The sequence below is a fragment of the Capra hircus genome, chromosome 4 (assembly GCF_001704415.2).
Source record: "Capra hircus breed San Clemente chromosome 4, ASM170441v1, whole genome shotgun sequence".
Classification (NCBI taxonomy): domain Eukaryota; kingdom Metazoa; phylum Chordata; class Mammalia; order Artiodactyla; family Bovidae; genus Capra; species Capra hircus.
In genome coordinates, this window is record NC_030811.1 from 105093886 (window position 1) to 105107935 (window position 14050).

Here is a 14050-nt window from a genome sequence, read left to right on the forward strand (position 1 = left end):
AAATGGCAACCCACTCCAGTACTCATGCCTGGAAAATTCCATGGATGGAGAAGCCTGGTGGGCTACAGTCCATGGGGTCGCAAAGAGTCGGACACAACTGAGCAACTTCACTCTGCATATAAGTTAAATAAGCAGGGTGACAATATACAGCCTTGACTCTACTCCTTTTCCTATTTGGGACCAGTCTGTTGTTCCATGTCCAATTCTAACTGTTGCTTCCTGACCTGCATACAGATTTCTCAGGAGACAGGTCAGGTGGTTTGGTATTCCCAACTCTTTAAGAATTTTCCACAGTTTGTTGGGATCCACATGGGGATTACAGGCTTTGGTCAAAGGCTTTGGCATAGTCGAGAAAGCAAAAGTAGATGTTTTTTTTGAACTCTTTTGCCTTTTCAATGATCCAATGGATGTTGGAAATTTGATCTCTGGTTCCTCTACCTTTTCTAAATCCAGCTTGAACATCTGGAAGTTCACGGTTCACGTACTGTTGAAGCCTGGCTTGGAGAATTTTGAGCATTACTTTGCTATAGTGTGAGATGAGTGCAATTGTGCAGTAGTTTGAGCATTCTTTGGCATTGCCTTATTTTGGGATTGGAATGAAAACTGACCTTTTCCAGTCTTCTGGCCACTGCTGAGTTTTCCAAAATTTGCTGGCATATTGAGTGCAGCACTTTCACAGCATAATCTTTTAGGATTTGAAATAGCTCAGCTGGAATTCCATCATCTCCACTAGCTTTGTTTGTAGTGATGCTTCCTAAGGTCCACTTGACTTCGCGTTTCAGGATGTCTGGTTCTAGGTGAGTTATCACACCATGGTGGTTATCTGGGTCATGAAGATCTTTTTTGTATAGTTCTTCTATGTATTCTTGCTACCTCTTCTTAATATCTTCAGCTTATTTTGACAGCAAGATCAAGTATTGTGAATTTTGAGTATCAGTTGACTACCTTGTTTCTTGCAGCTGGTATAAAATTTAAAATTGATCTCATGAAATGTCTAGGAGTCAGATTTTCATAAGCGACCACAGATCTCCCCACTGTGCTCTCTGGCTGGCATCTGAGCATATGAACTCCCTGAGTGTGAGAATAAGACTTCATAATTAAACTCATGTTGGTGTCAATAAATAAAGACACATTATTTTGTTAAACAGAAGAAATTAGCATTATAAAAAAGAAATGGCAATCCACAGCCACTGTCCTTTTCTCTGCCAACATGACGGGACCAGAAGCCTGAAAGACCCGAGGACCCATATCCCTGTGGGTGATACCGAGGTGTGTTTGTGCAGGCCAGATAATCCCTCCGGGACTCCGCTTCCTCACCGGTGAAACGCAGGAGTTTGAGTGCCGTGGTCACGTTCAGTTGTATAGCGCCCAAGCTCCACGATGGGCCTGCCACCTCGTAGACTGTATTAACTGAACTGCTTCTGCTATCTAGTAACAAATATCTTGACTAACAGCAGCTCAAATTGTAAGAATGCTTCTTGTTGAGTGAACTGAGTGTTTGAAGGTGGGTAGTCAGGACCGGATCAGGAGCTCAGAGAGGCTGTCCAGCAGCCAGGCTCTTCTAAACTTCTTCTGCCTCACCCTCATCAACTGTTGACATTCATCTGGGAGACTGGTGCCTCATGGTTATAAGACGAGCTATTACCTCTCCAAGGAACAAAAGAAGCAGAAGCAAAATTCCCCTTTGCATCCCATAAGGTCCCCACATCTCATTTCTCGGAACTGAGCCAAAGGATTAACGTAGACTCATCAGTGGCAATGAGAAAGAAGAGTCTCCCCTTATTTTAGACTGATTCTCATTCATCTTACGCCTCCAAGGGTGAAGAATACCTGCCCACTGACCTGAACAGATCAGATTCATAACAGCAGGGAAGAGAGAAGGAAGAGGATGATCACTGGGTAGGAAACAAATGTGTCTGCCAGAAGCACTTAATAAAGATGTTCTGAACAAATGAATGAAGGCCAAATTATGACTTTTCACAGATCCTAAAACCTTTTGTGCTTCTGGGGAATTTTCCTCCATAAAAATGTTTAAAATTACAGATTTTAACTGAGTTGGTATGAAGAAAATGTGGTCCAGACTGGATTCACTATTATAATCAATATTAAGTTTTTTAAAAAAATTCTGATTTTAAAAATTTAAATGGAGACATTTTCATGAACCCTAGAATCTGGGTCTACTGTGTCTTATGGCTAATTCCACCCTGGGTCTGTGTTGTCTGTCCAATTGGATGGTAAACACTTGAGGGTGGAAACCGTGAGACTGTGTGTTAGGTTGTATTGATGCCCTCAAAACCCCTATCACAGCACTGTACATCTAAGAACTGCCCAACAAATATGCTAGAGTTGACCTAACATCTCACTGTTTCTTCCTCCAGGGTGAACCTGGCCCTCCTGGTCCCTATGGTCCTCCAGGAGCCCCTGGTATTGGACAGCAAGGTGTTAAGGTAACGATACTTGCCTCTCTGCCCACTGATGATTTCTGAATTTATTGTAAGGCTGGGAAGACTGTGACTTGTGCTCAGTCTTACCCTCAGAGACACAAGGAGTCTGCCTGTAGATGAGTTACTTACAGTCTGGATGCTTGGACACTCACAATGCCCCAGTTTGGGCCAGTTACCCCAAGAATAATCTATGTATTTTTTGATTGTTTGGAATGAAAATTACTCTTGGCTCCAAATACCCACCCTCTCGCCAATGTACATTTGGTTCTATTGAATCTTCATGGACTCTAAATGTTATCACACAAAAATGTCATTAGGGTGTGAAATACCTTAACACATCAACTATCACCTGCTCACATCAAATAAGCATAGAGGGGCAGAAGTCGGAAGAACCCTGACAGTGAGTAAGTAAAAGCTGACAGGTTTGCTGGAAACTAGGAAGGGCTGAATCTTCCCAATCCAAGGACTGAATCCGTGTCTCTTATGCTTCCTGCATTGGCAGGTGGGTTCTTTACCACTAGCGCCACCTGGGAAGCCCAGAAAGGACTGGAACACCCTATACTCGGATGCTCTGCATCAGGCAGGGTGTACTAGAGCAAAAGTGCTTATTTTAAATGGCTTTTCTATGTCACTGGGACAATAAGACTTCAACGTGGGGCTTAAACAGAGAGCAGTACAGAAAAGTGCACTTCGAAAGTAACCAGGTGTCCCCATGGATGGCATTTAGACAATAAGCACATTGAGACTCCAGGGAATGTGGAGTTTATACTGGCAGAGTTATTGGAGAAGGGTTCTGAGGGAGATGAAAGGTGAAGCACGGATGGCGAGGTGATAGAACAGGACAGGGCAGGGAAGGGAGGGGACAGGCGGCGTCCCAGGACAGTGGTGGCCGGCAGGGAACAGCACAATCACTGTCGGGTGGTCTCCTCAGTAATCAGGACGAGTTGCACACAGTCTGTTCTGCCAATTGCTAATCATTTCTGAAAACTAAAATTGCATTTACATAGGAAGGAATGAGGAACATTTGGGGGTAATTTGTTCACTTAAATTCACGGCGTTTTTCAGGCTCTGTTGTTTAGTCACTGAGTCGTGTCTGACTCTGCGACCCCATGGATGGTAGCCCACCAGGCTCTTCTGTCCATGGAACTCTCCAGGCAAGAATATTGGAGTGGGTTGCCATTTCCTTCTCCAGGGGATCTTCCTGACTCAGGGATCTAACCCATGTCTCCTGTATTGGCAGGTGGATTCTTTACCTCTGAGCCACCAGGGAAGCCCTTTCCTTCTTTAGATTTTTTTTTTTTAACCTTTAGGAATTTGAAAAGTTTCACATTTTTGCTATCTATCTTTGTTGAAATCTCCAGAGTACTTTGTGCTATGTGTGTTCTGTATTTAAAATCTCAAGCTTGCATTCAATTATTTCTTCCTCGTAGGGGCAAAGAGGCCAGGAAGGAAGAACTGGGCCTCCAGGACCTACTGGTGTTGGTGAACCGGGTCAGACAGTGAGTAGCAGAAAATTCTAGGTGGAATTAAAAGGATAAATTCTTATGTGCTCCTTTGGATTAGACTATGGTTAAACTAAGCTATCTTTATCTTTTTGAACAACAAAAGTCAATAAATATATAAAGGTCAGATCCAAGTGTTAGTCTTCATAATACTTGAAAAATGGATAATTATATAAAGGATATGTACATAGTCTCTCTCTTAATATAATCTCTTATGAAATTAATCAGCTTGTCCTTGAAGAAAAGCGTTCTCATATGTCAAAATTTCTCAGGAGATAGGAGATCTAGGTTCAGACTTAATATCTATAATTTGTACTTGACTTTCCTATAGTCATAAGAAAAATCACTAAGAATAATCCCCCAATCCTGCGTATACTCTAAAGTTAGAATTAATAATGGTAGATGGGTAATACATGTGCTATTTGCAGATTCTACCTTATGTAGCTTTGATATTCACTGTTGTTGGAAAGGAAAAAGTTTTCTATCAAAAGACAGCTGGAGAGGAAATGAATAAAACATGACTTCTGGAATAAGAAGGTTTTAAACTTTTCAAGTAATCATTATCCTTCTAGAAAAGAACAGTAGCTGACTTGCTGGGCTACAAATAAAAACAACCGACTGAATAGTTGGTCTCTCAATTGGGTTTTGTAGTTTCTCACACGTAAATATTAAGACAAATGTGTGCTTCCTTGCTATACTCTGGGAATGAAATGGCAGCATGCTGTTTGAGGGTTAGACTTTTCACCAATGTCTGAATACACAGATTAAAAAAACAGAACATCAAATAGAGGGAAAATATACTGGTTTACAGAGAAGGCAATGGCAACCCACTCCAGTACTCTTGCCTGGAAAATTCCATGGGCAGAGGAGCTTGATAAGGCTACAGTCCATGGGGCCGCGAAGAGTTGGACATGACTGAGCGACTTCACTTTCACTTTTCACTTTCTTGCACTGGAGAAGGAAATGGCACCCCACTCCAGTGTTCTTGCCTGGAGAATCCCAGGGATGGGGGAGCCTGGTGGGCTGCCGTCTATGGGGTTGCACAGAGTCGGACACGACTGAAGCGACTTAACAGCAGCAGCAGCAGCAGCAGCATACTGGTTTAATTATCTGCTATTTCCACTAACTAGATAGTACTCTTAAAACTTAACTACTGAGAAAGAATATGAGTTCTCTGCAGACGCTGCTCATTCTACACTAGAGGAGACTGGAAACCTAGAAAAGCAAAATGACATCAGCTAGAAGGAGGCAGGCCCACACATGCTGCCATGTGTGGAGGGAGTACAGCAGAGAATTTGGGAAGTTTTTGACAGAAATGAAAAAATCTTCTCACAATGTTCTGAATAAGTGGGAATAAAAATGAGGTTCATGTTTCAATGTCAAATCTTTATGAGCTGTCCAAAAGAAACCTAGATTTTTGAAACAAACATAAGACTTTTTCTCCCACATGCCTACTTTTAAAAAATTAATTTATTTCTCTCTGATGACCCACAGAGATGTTATGGGGAGGGAGATGGGAGGGGGGTTCATGTTTGGGAATACATGTAAGAATTAAAGATTTTAAAATTAAAAAAATAAAAAATAAAAAATAAAATAAAAATTAAAAAATAAATAAAAAATAAAAAATTAATTTATTTTTAACTGAAGGATAATTGATTTACAGTATTGTGTTGGTTTCTACCAAACATCAACATGAATCAGCCATAGGCTTACCACCTACTTTTAACTTAATAAACAGCTCTGCCTTGCCATGCTGAATCCTAAAAGAGACTGCATGGCTAACCAAGGGACAATCCGTGACCATACATGTTGCATTATTCATCATGAACTGGGTGTTACGTAAGACGTCTAGGCTGCATGCAGCGGAAATCCAGCGTCAATTCTTGAAGATGCAAATAGTCTCATGAGTAATTGACTTGGAGATTCTGATGGCATCTTCTCCATTGTTACTCTTCCCACAAGCTACACCTATAGCCTCATATGAACAGACAAGGAGAACAAAACTGAGCATGTTAGGCTGGCCTAGCTGGAAGTGGACTCCTGTTCTCTTCATGAGCACAGAGTATGAAAATATTTGTGTCCTAGGTGAATGCTCACCAAACCACATCCATTTCAAAGATGGTTCTAAATAAGCAAATAGACAGAATGTCAATCAGTCTCATTTCCTAGTTCTACTACTATCCACACAGTTTTACTGAGTGGCTGGGATGGAGACTATACCCAGGAGCAACATCAACTTCCTTTTAACAAAGCTAACTTGGATGTTGCCACTGCTGACTATGCCCAATCTGCAAAAGGTACATGGAAGCTTGATGTCACCTTTCTCTGGAAAGGGCCAGTTACATTTCTGGTAGTATGTTGACTACCATGGAGCTCTTCATAATGGAGGGGGCCATGATGATGGCCATAATTGGTGGGGGGTGGGGGCAAGCAATTAATCAATAATCAAGTGAGGATTTGCCATTACTATCCACCATTGAAGGTCTTACTGTCTCCATAGATTTACTATGATGCAAACACATATGGATATATTTTCATTTATATTGCTTCAAATTCATGAGTTTCCTATCTCTGAGAAATCAACAATTTTGCAGGTTATTAGTTATGATCTCTTCAGAAATTTTCTTTTTTACATTATTTATTTAAGAATTCTATTATTTAGTTGCATTTTGCGGTGATTTCCTAAAATCTAACATAATGCACACATTTATTTTTCTCTACTTAGAAAATGTCCTTAAATCATCCCTTGTGTTTTTAACTTAATAAGTATTTTTTAAAGTTCTTGAAGTTATTTTTAAAAATCTACCTCTTTTTATTAATATATTTTTGCTACACTGTCCTCTTCGCTTCTTGTATTTCTATTCTTAGGACCATTAATCATTTAAAGTCTACCTTCCCTTTTTTTGGTATCTATTGATTCACTTTTACTCACTGAGAATTAATTTCTTGTATGTTTTGTACCCTGGCATCTGAATTTAGTGTCAGCCAGGTTTAACTGTGAAATCCCAAGTGTTCTATGTCGGAGCATGTTTGAGAGAATGTGCATTTATTTGCATCTCTTATGTATTCCAGGCACATACTTGATGTTAATGCCTTGACTAAGGTGCCCCAGGACCACCAACGTGGTGTCGCTTGAAACTACAAACCCGTAGGCAGCGTAAGACCCAGTTAGGAGTTGTCAGGTCCATTTAGAGCCCAAGTGAAGTAGACACAATTCTTGTCATTCATAACACTGTGTTGATGGGAACATTGTGTTCACCCCACCCTTTCATTGAAGATACATAACTTAGAAGGTCCTAGTTTTATGGGGGGATTTCAGTTCTGATTTCCTCCTCGTTTTCCACTGATTGAGCCTGTCTTTGTTCTCATTTCTTCCTCCTAGACTCCTAGACTTTGCCCTAGTACACAGCCACACTTTTCACCCAGAGCAGTTACAGTGTTAGCTTATAGGCATACCTCTAGTGTTCAGCTCTCTTTTTGTTTTGAAACCCTGTAACTTCCCTTAATTATTGATTTTTGGGGGCCTTCATTTTCAAGAAAATTTTGTATTATTTGCTTTTCTCTTTGTAGCTAGAGGGTTTTCACAGTATTGGCAGAACATGAAATTCTTGTTTGTTTTCTTGAGATCTAAGCCACAATTACACAAATTAGAGTGATACCGTGTAGTCTGTGAAATAATTGGGAACTAAAATCATAACAAAGAAAGGATAAATCTCAAGAAATATATGAAAATACTGTCTCAAAATATCATAATAAAAATCAATAATGAGCTTTTGAATTATTTCAAAGTAACATAAGGGCTTAGGACTGACAAAGCTTCTGCTGAAAGTTCTTTACATTTGTTTCTTTGCCTGAATCATTTCAAGCGGTTTCTAGTTTAGTACTAACTACTCTTTTTATATAATAGTAATATAAATCTGATCAAATGAATTAATATTCCAGCACCTTGACTGAACTATTAACTGACAGCTACCATCTTTAATTATATGATTATCACTAGTTGTGTGTTGGTCTGACAGATGACTGATTAAAGAATAATAAATTGGTTCAACACTCTTAGGGTGCTTAGTTTGGTTTTTTGGGAGCACTTTCAGTAAGAAAAATCCCCTGAAGTAAAACTAATTATTTTGAAGTTAAAAATAAATTTCACTTAATATTAAGGATAATTTTTAATATTACTTAGCATATTTATCTTTAATGTTTACCATGTATATTGAAACCACTTTTATTGACTATCCACAGTATTGAGATTATTAAGGAAGATAATGATAATGGACAATTACACTTTATCTTGTTTATGTCTCATATAAAGCATTTCTGGTCAGACTCTGTTAATTGATAATTAGTTTCTCCCACTAGATATCTGGACACCTTAATTAAAGGTGTTCATTAGAAGCCAAATAAGAATGTCAGAGTTATAACTAGATCTGGTAGCCTTTGAAAAAGATACTTTTTTACTGAGCATTTTTGTCTTTTAAAAAATAATCTGTTGGTACCATCTTAATAAATTGAAAGTATAGTTCATCTAATCCAAGTACCTGCTCTTTCTCTTCTCTGGTTAGCAGCCATCATTCACCTTGACTGTTTGACTAGAAAACTTGAGAATATACTGATGGTGCAGAATATTACTCGGACAGTTTCCAGGTTTCCAGTAATTAAACCTTGAATCACTGTTTTTTTTAAATGCCCCTAAGTGATTGTTCACAAGCATTAACTCTCTGTTCTTAGCAGCTTGGAAAATGTGACTCCTCAAAGTCTTCCTTATTCTCATTTTCACCTTGGCTAATGCCTTTCAGAAATGCAGAGATGGACGCAAGTGTCAGTGCTCACTCTATGTGGCATGCGTCTCTCCACATTGCTTAACATAGACCATACTCTGAGACTACTGTATTTGTAAAAACTTCATAAAAGGATTTTCTTAGCAATTGAAGGATCCAGGGAAAACACTTTTGATAGTGATAGCAAGCAGATATTTATTGAGTGCTTAATATGTAAGAGCTTTACATCTCTCTGAGCTAGTCCTTATATTAATACGTGTGGTTGAGGTAGGTACCATTGTTACCACTATTCTGATGAGAATGCTGAACTTAGAGAGATGGAATTATTTAAGATCACACTCCTGATATGTAGCAAGAGGTGGCTTGAACATCGGTCCAAATGACTCCCAAACATGCTTCTAGTGTACCATGCAAGACTGTAAACTCTATGAGACAAGGAGTGGGGCTGTCTGCTGTGTTCAGATGCTAGCACAGTGACTTGCACCTACCAGGCATTTGGTAAACATTTGTTGAATGAATGGGAAAAAAAAAATTGAATGTGCTGGAAAAAGACTCCTTTGCATTCCATGAAAACTGAGTTATTTTCATTTGAGGAAGAGGAATAACTTGTTAATATTTTTTTGTACAGTGTGTAATATTAGCTAGGGCTTCTCTGTCTAGTTTGCAATCTAGTTTTCACACCATATTTCTTTTGCTCCTAGTTAATTGCCCTAACATTAGATTACTCTGTCATGGATATTAGGACTTTGATTAAGCCCTTGGATGGTTAAAAGCTAGTTTTCCCATAGGCACAGCAATTTAAATTGAATTAAATGCTAGTTTTTTACTTTAATTAAAGCCTTTACTAAATTGGCTATGCATAAATACTAAAGAAGGCTGTCTTTTAAAATATATGATTTTAAGGAAAGCCCCCCAAAATTAGATATGGGGTACAATTAGTTTTCTCTCTCACAAATCTGTGGTTGTGATCGGCCACTGATGCGCATAATGCTGTATCCTAGTTCTGCTCCCAGGCTTGAGTAGAAAACATCTCTGAAATCACCCTAGATTACTACAGACTAAGCTCCAAGATCACTCGGAGTGTCTACAGTGGGGGACTTCCTTTGGGGCTCTGGGCAACTCAGTCTTGTTCCATCACAGATTTACTTCCCTGCCGAGAGAGTCCTAATTATCTTTCTATGTCCACTAGAGGAAAAGCTCCAGTTCATGCATCTACCATTCTTGTTATTAGTCCCCTTTCTACCTTTTTTTTTTGGCTTCTGGTCAAGAAGAAAGAGAGAACAAATTTATAACTTTTAAAATTCCTGGTTTAAGTGAATATTTTGTCGTTGTCTTTTTCAACTAGCATGCTGCCTGTTCATCCATTTCAAACCCTGAGACTGTACTGTGTTTCTTTCCTTAGGTGAGAAGTCCTCACCTTACTGAGTGCCTTTCTGAGCAAGAGTCACGCGGACTTCTTAATTTTAATCATTGAGATCAAAAGTCTTGTTACCTCTTAAAAGATTCTAGCAAGATTTCTATTTGCACATAAACCTCCAAGGGATTCAACCAGGTCCAGAAAGAATTCAAGTCTGAATCCAAATTTATCAGGATGGAAATTAAAACAGCATGTAAACAGAATTCAGTGCTTTAAAACAGCTGTGTGGTGATTTCTTCCCCTGGTGCCTAATTAAATTATTTCATCACTTTGCATCCTTTTTTGGGCCACACAGTCCTAGATTTTTAGCCTTTCCTCATAGGATTGATTTCCTCATCCTTAGTCTGAAGTATCACTTCACTTCCATTTTCTGCCAATTTGAGAACATCAGAATAGAACATCTCATGCTAATCAAATAGAACCAGTATTTAATACAATGAGAATATTATTCTTCACAACCATATGATTCTACTTATCAGCATGGTATGTACTAGGAGGATCGATTCTCATTAATCATGTGAATAGGACTATATTATTGCATGCCCCTGTGAACTGAAATGTGACCGTTATCTTTCTTCCTCTCTCCTCCCTTCCCTCTCCTGTCTCCTATTTTCTCTCTCTCTTCTTTTGCTCCTCACTCTCTTGTATCCTAACCAGGGTCCCCGTGGGCCTGAGGGGCCACCAGGAGAGAGAGGCTTACCAGGAGAAGGACTTCCAGGACCAAAGGTAACAGCACCTTCTACATGGAAGAGAAATGCATTCTATTGCATGATCATGAATTATAAATTCAAAAACTGTGTCCTAGCCAATTATCCCAGGTCAAGTATTTTCCTGATCATCTTCACCCTATTAAATGAATTTGTATGTAAATTTTCCCTTAACATGAAGCTGTAGTGACATTTGCAATTATAAATAAGTAATTGCAAGGCTGCTGCTTCATGCAATTACTGCATATGAAATTAGAAAATCTCTTAAAGTCATTCATAGTCATTAAAACCACAGGGATAAATAGCATCTTTATGCCCCAAAATTAAGTTATTGAGCATAGATATATACCAAGTTTTGGAGAAGGAAATGGCAACCCACTGCAGTATTCTTGCCTCGAGAATTTCATGGACAGAGGAGCCTGGTGGGCTGTGGTCCATGGGGTCTCAAAGAGTCGGACACGACTGAGTGACTAACACACGCACACAAGATATACCAAGTTTTACCCACAGCTTTGTTCTGTGAAATAGACAAGAAACAATCTAATAAACCAATTTATCATACTATTGCCATTAATATAAGAAAGGTAACGTGGGTGGATGGAGGGAATCGAATTTGCCTTACTTCCAGAAGGAGCAAAATGTTACGCAAGACCTACCTCTCACCTGGCAGTTGAGATGTTAAATGTTTCCACCACCTCCCACATGTAATTCTTGTAGTTCAAGTTCCTCTAGACCAGGGCTTGGCAAACTTTCTGTAAAGAACCAGACAGTAACTATTTCAGAGTTTGTGAGCCATGTGGTTTCTGTTGCAACTACTTAAATTCTGTTGCTAAAGCATGAAGGCAACCCTAAACAATGGGTGATCTTGGCTGGGCCTCAGTAAAGCTGTATTTACAAAAAGCATGCAGTGGGCTGGGATTGGCCAGTGGGTTGCTGATCCCTGGTCTAGACTCTTTACCCATAATATATGGCTCACTTGATAAAGGCCACACAGGAAATGATTTTCTGAGATACTTTGTGCAGCAACAACAGAATTTCAGGGTAGGTAAGTTCCCTGGGTTGGGAAGATCCCCTAGAGAAGGGAACGGCTACCCACTCCAGTATTCTGGCCTGGAGAATTCCATACAATCCATGGGGGTCACAAAGAGTCAGACACGACTGGGCAATTTTCAACAGACTGAAAGTGAACGTTCACAAGGATAAATTGGGGGTCCTTTTTCCTTCTTTCCTAAAATGTTTCCCCCAGACATACACGCATGCACACACACTACCCAGAGAAGCATGTGCTGTTTTCTAAGTGTTTAAGACCTTCCACTTCATTCAGTTGAGTCACTGAGATCTGACCTTCTCAGTACGGTCTTACACTCTAAAATTGCTTCTCATTTTCAGCCTCTTCCACCATGATCAATATTCAATTATCTATGAGAAACCTAAATCTCAACTGAAGGGAAATCACTTAGGTAAAACAAATATATCACACCAAGTTGTGAGTGACTGCTGGGTTAAATTTTAAAAGAAGCCCTTGTTAACCAACAAATTTTAATTTGTTATAGTAAATGGAAATAATATGCTGGAAAAGGGGATATTACTAATGCCCTTGCCTAACTGAAATATCATCACAAGAAGGCAGAGGTCAGCAATTTGGCACATTTCAGAAAGTTTTATCATACATAATTTAATTTTTTTGGCACATAGTAAATTTCTAATTATGTATAGCCCAAACAACCTGGAAAATTCAAACAGCCAGAATTATTTCTCCTTATAATCTGTGGGGTTTAAAGAAATAAATAAATGAGAACAGAGTAAATAAAACACTGAGAAGCATATTTCAGGGCACATTTTACTGGCAGTTTCAATGGCATGGTATAACGTTACATTCCTTCATAATAACCCAGAGCATTGCATTGCCCTCTGACTCATCAAAGAAAGAACTCTTTATATTCAGTGTTGTTTTAGGACTGACTGTACACAGATGTACTCTGTGGTAACAATCAGAACTCATTAGACAGAATTCTTCACTCCTCAACTAGCAAGACCAATGGGAGTTCTCTGTATGTACTTCTTGGGGCTACTCTGCAATGACGTGGGGCTTAAGTGAATAAATAATGACTACAGAAAGACATAAAGGTATATTTTCCTAGGTTTCTTGCAAATGTTCTTTGATTTTACTCTTGGTTCAAATGAATTTATGAAATGTGTGCTATTTCTGGTCAATTCTGTGGTTTGTTTTTCATACAAATGAAAAAAGTGTTACGACTTCATTGACATGACATTACAACCAGAGTGATTCACAGAGGCCGTGTGACTCTAGAAGCATACCTCAAAAGATTTTCCATAAATTCTTTTAAAACTAAGTTTTCCATAAATGTTTATAAATTTTGGTATAAAACACTTACTAAATAATTCCATCTTAGCAAATGTTATTCCACATACTGAGAGACAGATTTTCATTATGTAATGGATACAGTTACAGAAATGGTGAGGAAACAGAAGACTGATTCAGTTGGTTGTAGTACATGATTGATTAGATCTCCCACTTTCAGATATTTCTGATTATATTAGGAATGGGGCTCTTTTCCCACTTCAGTGATGCTGTGTAAATTTTCTGCTTGAACAGATTCTTTTTTATTTATGAAATGTTGATGCTATTTTTTTTTCAATTTGCAAATCTTAGAGTTACAATTACCCATTTGTAGTTAGCAGTGAATTTTGATGTTTTGAATGCTCTACCTGTTTTAAAATCCTGAATTTTATGACTGCATTGATAGCTCTCCCATATACTTTCAGGGTGAAAAAGGTTCTCAAGGACCAATTGGCCCACAAGGAGAAGCGGGCCCATCAATAAAAGGGGACAAGGTACTGCATGTAGGGTGGATAACAGAAAATATGCCAATAAAATGACTTTTCATTGTTCTTTATGTATGCACATTTATGAACTATGTACAACCTGACAACCATACCACACAGGTATCCAGTTAACTATAAACGTTTTAAAGACCAGTAGGAAGGGAAAGCTGCCAGAGAGGGAAGGGATATAAGAAATGCGTGAAAAACCCAGATGCCAATTAGTTTGGAGTCATACATATATGTCAATATCTAAACACATTATATTAGAATAACAATTGACATGGATGCTTATCTTGGGTATTATATATCCACTTGAATTACTTATTTCTTTTGTTTACTATTTACTGGTAGCTGT

At 38.8% G+C, this 14050-nt stretch overlaps 1 protein-coding gene and 1 long non-coding RNA gene across 5 annotated transcripts in view; one reads left to right on the forward strand and one right to left on the reverse strand.

The window, feature by feature from the left end:
• COL28A1 (collagen type XXVIII alpha 1 chain) overlaps window positions 1-14050 on the forward strand; it is a 184047-nt gene that overhangs the window by 44740 nt on the left and 125257 nt on the right. The window contains exons 12-15 of the mRNA XM_005678961.3: window positions 2379-2447; window positions 3875-3943; window positions 10799-10867; window positions 13636-13704. Of these exons, the coding sequence (XP_005679018.1) occupies window positions 2379-2447; window positions 3875-3943; window positions 10799-10867; window positions 13636-13704 (276 nt within the window). The remainder of the gene's footprint in view (window positions 1-2378; window positions 2448-3874; window positions 3944-10798; window positions 10868-13635; window positions 13705-14050) is intronic.
• The window catches only part of LOC108635857, a 177142-nt gene continuing 174592 nt past the window's right edge, over window positions 11501-14050 (reverse strand). For all 4 annotated transcript variants that reach the window (XR_001917990.1, XR_001917988.1, XR_001917986.1 and 1 more), the window contains one exon: window positions 11501-11600. This is a non-coding gene — a long non-coding RNA (uncharacterized LOC108635857). The remainder of the gene's footprint in view (window positions 11601-14050) is intronic.